Source organism: Sapajus apella, unplaced genomic scaffold (assembly GCF_009761245.1).
Source record: "Sapajus apella isolate SASKATOON/1434 unplaced genomic scaffold, GSC_monkey_1.0 scaffold48, whole genome shotgun sequence".
Classification (NCBI taxonomy): domain Eukaryota; kingdom Metazoa; phylum Chordata; class Mammalia; order Primates; family Cebidae; genus Sapajus; species Sapajus apella.
In genome coordinates, this window is record NW_022436988.1 from 18,213,799 (window position 1) to 18,225,506 (window position 11,708).

The window sequence follows — 11,708 nt, forward strand, 5'->3', positions numbered from 1 at the left end:
GCCTCCTAGGTTCAGGCAATTCTCCTGCCTCAGCCTCCTGAGTAGCTGGGATTACAGGCACGCGCCACCATGCCCAGCTAATTTTTTGTAGTTTTAGTAGAGACGGGGTTTCACCATGTTGACCAGGATGGTCTCGATCTCTTGACCTCGTGATCCGCCCGCCTCGGCCTCCCAAAGTGCTGGGATTACAGGCTTGAGCCACCGCGCCCGGCCTCTAAGTATCTTTTATGTTAAAGTTCTAAAGCTATTGACTAAAGTATTCTACTCATATGGATGTGTCATAATTGTTAAGTTTTATATTATGGAATGTCCAAATATGTAATACATAAAAGTTTAAACACTAATAGCAAGCACTCCTTTATTCGTCCCCCAGGTTCCACAAGTATTAACATTCACCCTGTCCCCACCCCAGGTTATTTCAAAGCAAATCTCAGGCATCATATAATTTCATTCAAGTGTCATAAGTTTATTTATTTTTAATTTTTTTTTTTTTTTTTTTTTTTTGAGACAGTATCTCACTCTGTCACCCAGGCTGGAGTGCAGTGGTGCGATCTTGGCTCACTGCAACCTCCGCCTCCTGGGTTCAAGTGATTCTCCTGCCTCAGCTTCCCGAGTAGCTGGGATTACAAACATGTACCACCATGCCTGGCTAACTTTTTTTGTATTTTTATTAGAGACGGGGTTTCCATGCTGGCCTGACTGGTCTTGAACTCCCAACCTCAAGTGATCTGCCCGCCTCAGCCTCCCAAAATGCTGGGATTATAGGCGTGAGTCGCCACGCCCAGCCCAAGTGTCATAAATTTCAGTGCTTTCTTATATTGTATTTCTTTCAGTCATCTTTTACATAGTCTTTGCCCAGATCTCAATTTGCTTAAAATAGGTTCTGCAAAGTTAGAAATCCTTTGGTGATTTGACTGTTTTAAAGCTTTGTGACAATGTCAGGTGGCTTTGGAGAGGTGATGTGTTTTTCAAAGTCTTCCATGGTATGAATTGAGCACAACTCACCCAAACACCTCCTGCCCAGCACATGGCTCTGAAGAGCAGGCTTGTGGGACTGTGCTTTTCTCCTTGGGTCCGGGCAGAGTGCACCTTGGTGAGCACCAGACTCAGAAGTGACCATCATGCTCTCCTGGAGTCTGACTGGGGCCTTGGCCAGAGGGAAGCCCCCAGAATGTAAGCTCCTCGAGGACAGGGTGTTTGACCGCTGCATTCACTACTGTGTCCCTGCCTCCTAGAGAGGACAACGCCTGGCCTGAGGTGGAGGCTCAGTAAGCATTCAGGTAGATTGGGAGGGGGAGGGTTTGATGCTATCTTCCTGTTGTAGCGTTAGGATTAGTCACTGTCCATGGATGTAATGTGAAAATTCTCAAGTCCATATGTCTTCAAGGGACTTGTGAAAACTAGCCAGGTCATTTCAGTCACAAAATATAGAACAGGAATAAAACTCACACAAAGGGACCTTCCCCAACCATGGGACAGGATTTAAATGCTTAGTCTCTCCAGGTTGTATGTCTCTCGAACACACGTGGCCTCCACCTGGGTCATTCAGCCATAACAGCTTTGCAGCTCAGACATGTATGTTCCCAGTGCACCCAAGTTGACAACGTAACCTCTCCACAGCTTTTCTCTAACAAATGTAAGTTAGGAGTTCAGCCAGTCTGGCTTCATGTTCATCACAGAAAAGGCTGCCAGAGCAAAGGGTCTCCTAAGGCTACTTAACATTGACGTAGGCAGGGCTTCACTCCCTGTGTCCTCTGTGGGACTTCAAGGGTCCAGTACTTGGGGTGCTTCCTGACCGTCTCCTTATTACCAAAGTCAAATGCAGAGCAAGGTTTAATCCCGACAGGAGCCTCTGGAACCCGTATTCTTGCCACCAAATTTCCTCTTTGAGAAGAAGGCCTGGTCTTTTGTACTGTTGGAGGGAGGAGTAGTGCCCCTCCACCAGTGACGGGCTTGAGCATACCCTGTTTCAGTGAGTAGACAGAGCACAGGATGCACATCACATCTGAGCTTTCCTTTTCTTTTTCATTTTGGTTCATTGGATATGGATTGCACTTGCGGCTCCGTACATGTGGCATGTGTGTGCACATGTGCGATTCGGGGGATGCGTTCATGGTCTATGTGCAGGTGTGTGTCTGTGGCAACTCTGTCATGGAGAAGGTCTCTGTGGGCCTGTCCTCAGTGAGGAACAGACAGGGCTGCTCACAGGGAATGTCATAGATGAGGGAGGCAGGGGCATAGTGCCTGCTGCTCCGCTCTGGGGCAGGCTCCTGTCTGGGCCTAGGGGCCGTCATCCCTTGATGCCTCCTGTGCCAGTGACTGTCTGTTCCTCAGAGTGCCAGTCAAGCAGCTCTCAGCGTCTCCATCCCTGACCATCACCTGCTGCCCTTGTTTCTCTCACAGGACGTGAGTGACAGAATAGAAAAGGAATCCCTGGATGGCCCGATCGTGAAGCAGTTAGAGAGAGGTGGGAGAGCTGTGGTGAAGATGGATTGGCGGGAGAACATCACCGTCCCCCTCCAGACAGGTAATCACACTGCAGCCTGTGAGAGGGCACGTTGTGAAAGCTGCCGCCATTTCTAAGAAGTAAACATGGAAATTATCGCTCCAGGCTGTTCAGGCTCCAGATCCTACCTGTCGGGTTTGGGACTTCCTTGGGTGTGTCCTCTGTGGTTTGGTTACACTGATGTGTATTTCATTTTTGTTCCCTAGAGTGACAGGTGAGTGATGGTGTCATGCTCTAGGTGGTCATTTCTGATCTAGGTGCAATCACCAGGTGGGGTCAGGGAGACACCACCCTTGGGTTGGATGGGAGGATCTGTTCCCCTGACTGGGTTTGGGGTTACCTCACCTTCCAGTCCATCTGCCTAATCCCCACAGCCCAGGAATTGTTTTCTTTTAAAATGTATTAGTTTAAAATTTGATTACCCGTTGCATCCCTCAATGTTTTTCTAGACCTGCGTAAATTCAGGACCTATAAAGGTGGTTCTGTCAGAGATCTCCTCCGAGCCATGAGGAATAAGGTAAGCAGTTTGTAACCACTGGGGAGGAGACCGAGTGGCTGTGACCTGCACGCCTTCCTCCTTTCATCCATTCTTTATAAACCCTTTATCTGTACTGACTGATCTCTCAAGGGCTAGGTGGCTTCAGCTGGACTTGACGAACTGCAGGCTATTGCTTCCCTTGCGCTGGTTTTCTTTTCAGGGACGTAGGTGCTGGTGAAGCTCTGGGAAGCAGTGCTCTGCAGCCCGTGTCCCTCGTGGTCTCTGGTTGCTGACTTTTGTGGGTCCCTCTCCCTGCCTGATGCAGCCACTGTGTATAAACATGTATAAATATGCCTTGAATGTGGGGACCCCGCTGGGACAGACACTCCAATCTCTTTACTCCTCCTGAGGTGGCCAGGAGTGTCTCCAGGTCCTGACCATCACAGAAGGCCTGAGCCCCCTCTGAACCAGCCAGGCCTTGCTCACTTCGAGGCCTCCTCCTCAGTGAGGGAAGCAGGAGAGATGACAGGGCTGGATTGTTGGATACATAAGCCTTTTTTCCTTTTCTTTACCAAACACCAACCAACGCTAGCATTCTGTCTCTTCTTTGCATGATGAAAGAGTGTTTTGCCAACATTTTCTGAGCTTTCTAACTCTAAACCTCCCTTTACAGAAGCACCACTACAGGGAGCTGCCTCCGGAGGTGCGGGAGACGCTGGGCTCCCTCCCGGATGACTTCGTGTGCTACTTCACATCTCGCTTCCCCCACCTCCTCGCACACACCTACCGGGCCATGGAGCTGTGCAGCCACGAGAGACTCTTCCAGCCCTACTACTTCCACGAGCCCCTGGAGCCCCAGCCCCCAGTGACTCCAGATGCCCTCTGAGCCAGGGCGGCCCCTCTGTTCTGGTGGCCCCAGCTGTGACTACAGATCTGGTCACCACAGTCCAGAGCTTGACGTCTCCCGGCTTTGCAGGGAGACTAGGCTTCCCAAACCAAGTGCCTTGAGCTGCCTTCTCCGCAGCCCACAGAAGACAGTGCTGACCCCAGGAAGTGGGAGAAGTGGCCCCTCATGGCCTGCAGGGAGCTGGGAAGATGCTGGCCCCAAAGCCTTACAGTCAGGAATGTCTGCAAAGGAGGGTCTCAGAGATAGTGCAAGTAGCACCTGCCAACCTTCTACTGGATAAACTTGCTTCAGACTTTCATTTTTAAAAAATTCCCGCTTAATGTTAGTCTATGGGCCTTTCAGGAAGGAAGAGGAGGGAGTCCTGCATTTTGCTTGCATGCTGGGACAGCTAGGCTGAGACACACCAAGTGCAGCCTTCACTGGAGACCGGACTTGTGAGGTGAGGGATGCCGAAGACGGGGAGGACAGAGTTCAGAGGGTGTTGTCCTGGGGTAGGAGTTGCCTTATAGTAGCCCAGGTCACTGTTAACTAGTGTTTCTGCAGAGGCAGCAGGAGCCGTGAGCATGAGGCATTAGAGACCGGTCAGCTATGCATGCCAGCAGGTGGGGTCACGTCTGCAGTTCTCAGAAATGAAGAGGCTGCTCTGTTCTGGAGGCAGTGGTGGCTCAGTGCCAGTGGCTAGAACAGTGGCCTTTGGTGGATGTGTCCTGGGGGCCATCTGGGGGTGTTGTTCAGGAGTACTTGGGACAAGAGGTAAAGAGTTCCCTGGTCTTCAAGGAGAGCAGACAGGGACTAGTCTTCAGGACCAGAGGGAGGCTGCCGAATGGGACCCTCCTGGTCACCAGGAGAAAGCCCTGGGCCAGTAAGTAGGCAGTCAACCTCCTCTGTCCCCAAGGCTTATGGAACAAGAGGCTCGTGGTGAGTCAGGGCCAGGGTGAGTGGCCAAGGCCAGGTTCACTGTGCGCTTCATGGGCCTGCTTCTTTGTTTTTCTTGGCAAATTTTAATAACTCGATTTTGATTATACTGTAGAATGCTGCATCAGCATAAGTTAGCTAAATGTGAAGCTTACTCATGAAGAATAAATGCAAGAGAGAATACATCTTCTATTTTTTGTGGTACCAAAAGTCACCATGCCCTCAAGAAAGAGTGTTCATATATAGAACATTCTCTAATGCTGAAGAGTAAAACGTTATAGCAACACTATGTAAATGTATTAAACAGTATCAAAGTAATAGTCTCTAAATTATGTTTGTACCATGTTTTTTTTTTTCTAAAATTCACGTAATTTTTAGCTTTCATTTCAGGCAAAACTTTGTTTTTTCTCTCCCGAGAGCCTTAGAGGTTAAAATGCAGTCAGCACACCATGTAAGATACTGTCTGTTTACTTTCTCCAGCCAGTGGGGGGATCATTGCAGCTCAGGCCTGGTGAACTCAGAGACTCCATTCAGTATTAAGAATGGGATTGTTGAATTTTACTCACTCACAGAAAAATCACTGTTTCTTCATGTCGTAAGATGTTTTCTGATTGTGTGTTTTTATCATAGTTACTCAGCAAAAGCTCTTATTCTGCTTTTGTAGAATTCGGCTCCCTTCCTTTCATCATAGCTAAAGTGATCTTTTTCTTTACTATTAACATGATCCTACATCCTTAAATCTCATTGATTACCCCACTTAGGCCTTGGAACCTTGTCCCTCGGTCGGTGTCCTTGGCGTCTTCTAAGCAAGGCTATGCATTTTTCAGAAACGTGGCCAGACTGCGTTTCTTGCTGCTCAGATGCCGCATGCCAGGTGGCCTGAGACAGAGCTCCCCACACGGCTGCAAGGCGCTTTACCTGTGGGCTTTGGCAGTAACCCGAGACAGGATCAGAAGGTGCCACGAGTGATTGAACAGGACTGTCACAGGGACTGCTGCTCACCTCACTGTCAGCCCAGGGTTTTCTCTTTGGGAGTACCCAGGTGATTTTTAGTGGCCCAATTTTGTGTCATCTCCCTGTTTTAGCCCAACTTGCCTGGAGACGAGTGTTTCAAATGCCTTTTCTGCTTATCATGAGTTTCTAACCACCCAGATTTCTCGAAATCATTTATTCAGTGTATTTTATTTGAAGACTTACTGTATTGAGCTAGGCAGGATATAGCGTGCTGGGGATACAGCGATGAACAAGACAGGCAAAACTTCTGCTTTCCTAAAACTTGTGGTGAGAGACAACAATAAAAAAGTGTTGCTGCCACTAAGAAACCTACATGTGTGGGAAAGGGAGCGTGTTTGCAGTTTGCATCTCTTCTGTCCCGGAATCAGTGGGAACTGGTCCAGTCACCTCTGGTCCCTCCTCTTCATTACCTTTAGAAGCCCAGGTTCCCATCAGTCTTCTAAGGGGGGGGGGGGGGGGGGGGCGGCATTGTTTGAAGAGATCTCTTGTGGGTACTTGTCAGGAAAACACCTTGGGCATCATCTGGTGTATCCAGTTCTAGTCTCGAGAATTCTGGTTTCCCACTGTGCTCAGCAAGTGGAAAGTTCTTTTCTTCAGGCCAGAATAGCTCTGTAGCATTGCGTATCATGTTGCAGCTGAGCTGTTTGATCTGTAGTTCAGGTTACGGGACTTCTCCAATCCTGGAAGGCTGTTGAACTTTTCAGAAGTATTGTACACTATCTTCATCTTTAAGACGGAACTTGGTCGCATCTGTTAGGAATCCAAAGGACACTGATTTATTTAAATCTTGTCTTGAACCTTGTATTGAACCTCTGGGCACGTGTCCCAGAATTTCTCTTGTTGCTTCTTGAGTCTTTTTAATTTTGGTTTTGAAGCACTCCACAAGCACCAAAGCATTTTCACTTCAGGAGCATTGGTATTCCTTGATTAGCCGTAAAGCAATCTCGCGGCTCAAGTATGAAATCCTGGGTGCATAGGTGTTCTCCCCTTCCACTGTGTTCTCAGTCCAGTGGTGGTCAGAGGTCTTTCCAAGGAGACATCACTCTGATCAGTTACAGATAGATGTTCTGGAAGATCTGCAGGTGAGTGCATCCGGCAGATCCGGCAGTTTCTTCCCACCAGCTCTAGAAGAAAGGGCCTTATCAGAGTTGACCCTGAGCCTTTGTAAGGTTTTGTGTGCATGCGATTCAGTTATCTTTGGCAATTCTTTCTCGCTGCAGTGAGAGAGATTAATTGGTTGCTGATGAAACCTGCAGATGAGGGGCTTTGGATTGTACAGCTTTCTCCTCTGGCCACTTTCTTTTCAGGAAGTCGGACTTTGGCCAGGTTTGACGTTCCCGGAGCAGTTCCATTCTCTGTCCTTTCCTTGGATCCTCGTGGTGTGCCCATTGGATCTTCGGCCTTGCGATCTGGGATGGGGGACAGTTGCACTTTCGCAGCCTTCTGTGCTAGAAGAGAAAGCCCAGCACCCTGCAAGGAGCCCCTTTAAGTTCCCCATTTCACTTTATCTCTCTGCTTTTCGTGTCTGAAATTGCCTTTCTTTGTATTTCCCAGCATTTCTTTTCCTTGCTCCTTCCTTTACCATCCTGGAGTCATTTTAGTTGCCTGTGTCCTGGCCTTGGTTTCTCCTGGCAGGAAGTCATCAGTTGTCCTCTCCAGGCAAGCCGAAATTCCACCTTCCCGGTTTGGACATCATCCTTTAAACCCGAGTGTCTGCTCCCCTCCTCTACTTTGTTTACTTTATGAAACAGTGATTTCCCTGGTTCTGATTTTTTGTACTGGCACTTAAATCTTTTCTGTAGACATTGGAAAACCACAAAGAACATGTCTGCAATGAGCCTCCCACTGGAACAGCCTTAACTGGCACTTTAGCCAAGCCCCCCACCTCCCCTGTGTACTGTGTGTGTGTTTGGTGGATACAGTATTCCTTTTCAGTGTCCCTGAAGCTGTGATGGGGAGTCCCCACTTACCTGGAAAGCATTACCAGTTACCTACGCTGCATTCTCAGATGCAAACCTTGTGTAGTGTTCTTTTGCAATGACCTATTTATTTAACCTATTTATATTTATTTAATTTTTACTCTGAAATGTATCCAGTTACAACTGTACTTGCTTAAAACACATCAGATTTGTTTTGAACAACACCCCTGACCATTTTAAAACTGGAAAATGGAAAGTGACACGGTAACCTTCCATGGGATGGATGCTTTACAGTAGTCTTATTACTAAAGGGTGATTAATTTGGTCGGGGTAAAATGTTTATTTTTAGGTGATTTTTAAGAATTCTGTGCCGTTGTGTCTTCTTTATGGATGGTTAATTGTTTAATTAGTATGTGTTAATTGTATAATACAGTCCTCTTTGTGGATGGAACCCGAAATCCTCTTTTTAGCTTTATATTTTATAAACTGCCAGATTGTACAACTTTTATGTGTATTTTTAAAGCTTGAAGACATGAGGGTCATTATCTAAGTTAAACGGCCTATTTTTGTACCTCCTGTACAGTTTTATAATTCTGCTGAGTGACTGTGGCATCTCATGTCGAGCCAACCACAATAAAGGTAGTTTTAGATTTTGGAGTCAGTCTCATTTTCTTAAAGATCCAAATACCATTCTCAGGCTGTGCTCACTGTCCTCCTGGATGGCCGGGGCTGGACTGTGAGGCCTTTGTAGCTGGCTCAGCCCGTGGGGGATGGGTGTCCTCATGTCCACAGCAGGGCCCGGGACTGGAACACCCTCCATGGTGGCCGTGTGTCAGAAAAGCTTCTTTGAAACCTTGCGGGAAGTTCCCAAAAGTATTTGATTTGGGCTGAATTCCAGGAAGATGGCCAGCTGGGACAGACATGCCACATGGTGAGAATTGGGCTCCAAAGCAGAGTTCGGGACACGTGTATAGTAGGTGGGATACTGGACCAGGAAACCCAGGAAGGGAGAAATGCTATTGAGGCCAACAGAGGGCTGGGAGTGCCCCAGAGAGTGGCTCAGCGGCGTGTGGAATGAGCTCAGCTGACGTCTGCTTGGACTTCGCGATCCTCCCAACATGCCTGCTCCTTCGCCTGCGCCCTCTCTATGGAGAAGTCAGATGAGGCTCCACTTGCTTTTGCAGCACCAGGCCGGGGGCAGCTTACAAGGGAGGACCCCAAGGGCCCACCCGCCCCAGGACAGCTTAGCAGGGGCTTCATCCAGGCTGGCTTCTGCCCTCTGCAGGCTCTACTCGCTACCATCCCATCCTGCTCCCCTCACGCCTCCCAGGGCCCCAGGAGTGACCGCTGGACACACACCTCTGAGGTGCAGAGTTTTGGACACAGCCAACTCCAAGGGCAAAAAAATGAGCGGCGAGGTGTCATTGTGTCACCCGTAGAGGGTTGTGACTGCAAGCTGCCCAGGTTCTTGGTGTTTTAAACAAATAATTGGACAAAACTCCCAGAAAAGCAAAGAAAGAATGAAGCAACAAAAGAATAAAAGGGATTTATTGAAAACAAAAGTACACTCCACAGTGTGGGAGCGGACTGAGCAGCGGCTCAGGGCCCAGATACAGAATCTTGGGTCCACATACCCACTGGAAGCTTCCCACTGGCTACTTAATGCTCACCTCATGTAAATGAAGTGGTAGCCTGCAATCAGTTGGTTGCAGACAGCAGCCAACCAGAGGCTTAAGGGAAGTTACAAAGGTCACAGTCCTGTGCAAAACATCTGATTGGTTGCAGAAAGGAAGAGGACGAGGACATGGAGCTGGAAAAGGCCAGGATGTGGACTCTTTCCAAGACCCTGGGCTTAAGCGATCCTCCTGTTTCAGCCTCCTGAGTAGCTGGGACTAGAGGTGAGTGCCACCAGGCCCAGCTAATTTTTAAAAAAATTTTTGTAGAGACAGGGTCTCACTTATGTTGCCCAGGCTGGTCTCAAACTCCTGAGCACAAGCAATCCTCCCACCTTGGCCTCCCAAAGTGCTGGAATTAGAGGCATAAGCCACCATGCTTGGCCGACATTTTCAAATACAGTATAAAAGAATTTGAAAAGATTACCACCCATAAACCTACAACAAAGGAATTACTGGTAGATATATAATAAAAAGGAATTCAGAAGAAGGTAATGGGGTTAAGACCCATGATGGTAAGTATAGGTTTGTTTATTTTAGAGACAATTTTGCTGTGTCACCCAGGCTAGAGTACAGTGGCCCAATTATAGCTCACTGCAGCCTCAAACTCCTGGGCTCAAATGATCCTCCTGCCTCAGCCTCCCAAGTAGCTGGGATTACCTGTATGCTACCACACCTGGCTAATTTTTTTTTTTTTTTTTTTCTGAAATAGGGTCTTAAACTCCTGGGCTCAAGTGATCCTCCCACCTTGGTCTCCTAAAGCTCTGAGATTAGAGGTGGGAGCCACCGTACGTTGTAAAATTATTTAAAATTAAGTATTTCCATTAATTTCTCTTTAAAACTTTCTCCCTGCCAAATTTGAGTCTAAAATTCCAAAATATATAGGGAGAGGGATGCTGAGGGAAAGAGTAGAAGGCAGATGTCTGCAAGGGCTCTTGACCTTCTTGGTGGGAGGTTATAGATAATGGCCAACTCTAGACATGGTGAAACAATGAGCTTCAGTGGGCGGGTTAAGTGGGGGGTGACCGCAGGACAGACAGAACCTTTCAAATTACTGGGCCCAGGTGGGGAATGGAACAACAAAATTCAACCCACTAACCCTATGAAAGAGGGAAAATCCTGGTAAACGGGAAGTACAAATATAGGATAGAGGAAAAGTTCAAATGACAGAAGTAAATGGCATGAACTCACCTATTCAAGTGCAGCAGTTCTCAGGCTGGATTCTTTCTTAATTTAAACTTCTAAAATTGTTTGAATGAGTAATTTTTGCTTAGGAGTCAAAAGTCCAAAACGATAAAAAGGTGAAAAGCCTCTCTCTCCCTTCCCTGGAACCTTCTGGTAAATCCACCACCAAAGTAGATTGTGTCCTCTAGACTTGAGGGTCGTCGTCGTTTAAGCAAACATGACTTTATATTCTTTCTTTTTTATTTTTTACTGCTCTGCACTTATTGGTAAGACATTTTATTTGCCGGGCGCGGTGGCTCAAGCCTGTAATCCCAGCACTGTGGGAGGCCGAGGCGGGTGGATCACGAGGTCAAGAGATCGAGACCATCCTGGTCAACATGGTGAAACCCCATCTCTACTAAAAATACAAAAAATTAGCTGGGCATGGTGGCGTGTGCCTATAATCCCAGCGACTCAGGAGGCTGAGGCAGGAGAATTGCCTGAACCCAGGAGGCGGAGGTTGCGGTGAGCCGAGATCGCGCCATTGCACTCCAGCCTGGGTAACAAGAGCGAAACTCCGTCTCAAAAATAAATAAATAAATAAATAAATAAATAAATAAATAAAATAAAATAAAAAAAAAGACATTTTATTTTATATTCTTTCTCCCATTTTTTAATGCACTTACTATGCACACTAGTCTGAATCTTGTTTTTTTTTCTCTCTTTTTAGCAATATGCCTTTTTAAAAGTTAACGTATAAAGCCGGTATGATGGCACACACCTGTAGTCCCAGGTACTCTAGAGGATGAGGCAAGAGGGTCACTTGAGCCCAGAAGTTCAAGGCCAGCCTGGGCAATATAGTGAACCCTGTCTGTTGAAAAAAATGAAAGATTGGGAGCCGGGCGAGGTGGCTCACCCCTGTAATCCCAGCACTTTGGGAAGCCAAGGTGGGCAGATCACAAAGACAAGAGATCGAGAGCAGCATCCTGGCCAACATGGTGAAAACTGTCTCTACTAAAAATACAAAAATTAGCTGAGCGTGGTGGCACGCGCCTGTAAGCCCAGCTACTTGGGAGGCTGAGGTGGGAGGATCACTTGAGCCTGGGTAACAAAGCCAGACCCTGCCTCCAAA

The 11,708-nt window shown here is 47.5% G+C and overlaps 1 protein-coding gene across 1 annotated transcript in view; it reads left to right on the forward strand.

The window, feature by feature from the left end:
* ERN1 (endoplasmic reticulum to nucleus signaling 1) overlaps nt 1–8,396 on the forward strand; it is a 94,570-nt gene extending 86,174 nt beyond the window's left edge. The window contains exons 20-22 of the mRNA XM_032241985.1: nt 2,404–2,527; nt 2,956–3,023; nt 3,658–8,396. Coding sequence (XP_032097876.1) covers nt 2,404–2,527; nt 2,956–3,023; nt 3,658–3,870 — 405 coding nt within the window. The 3' untranslated portion in view covers nt 3,871–8,396. The remainder of the gene's footprint in view (nt 1–2,403; nt 2,528–2,955; nt 3,024–3,657) is intronic.
* The last annotated feature ends 3,312 nt before the right edge of the window (nt 8,397–11,708 follow it).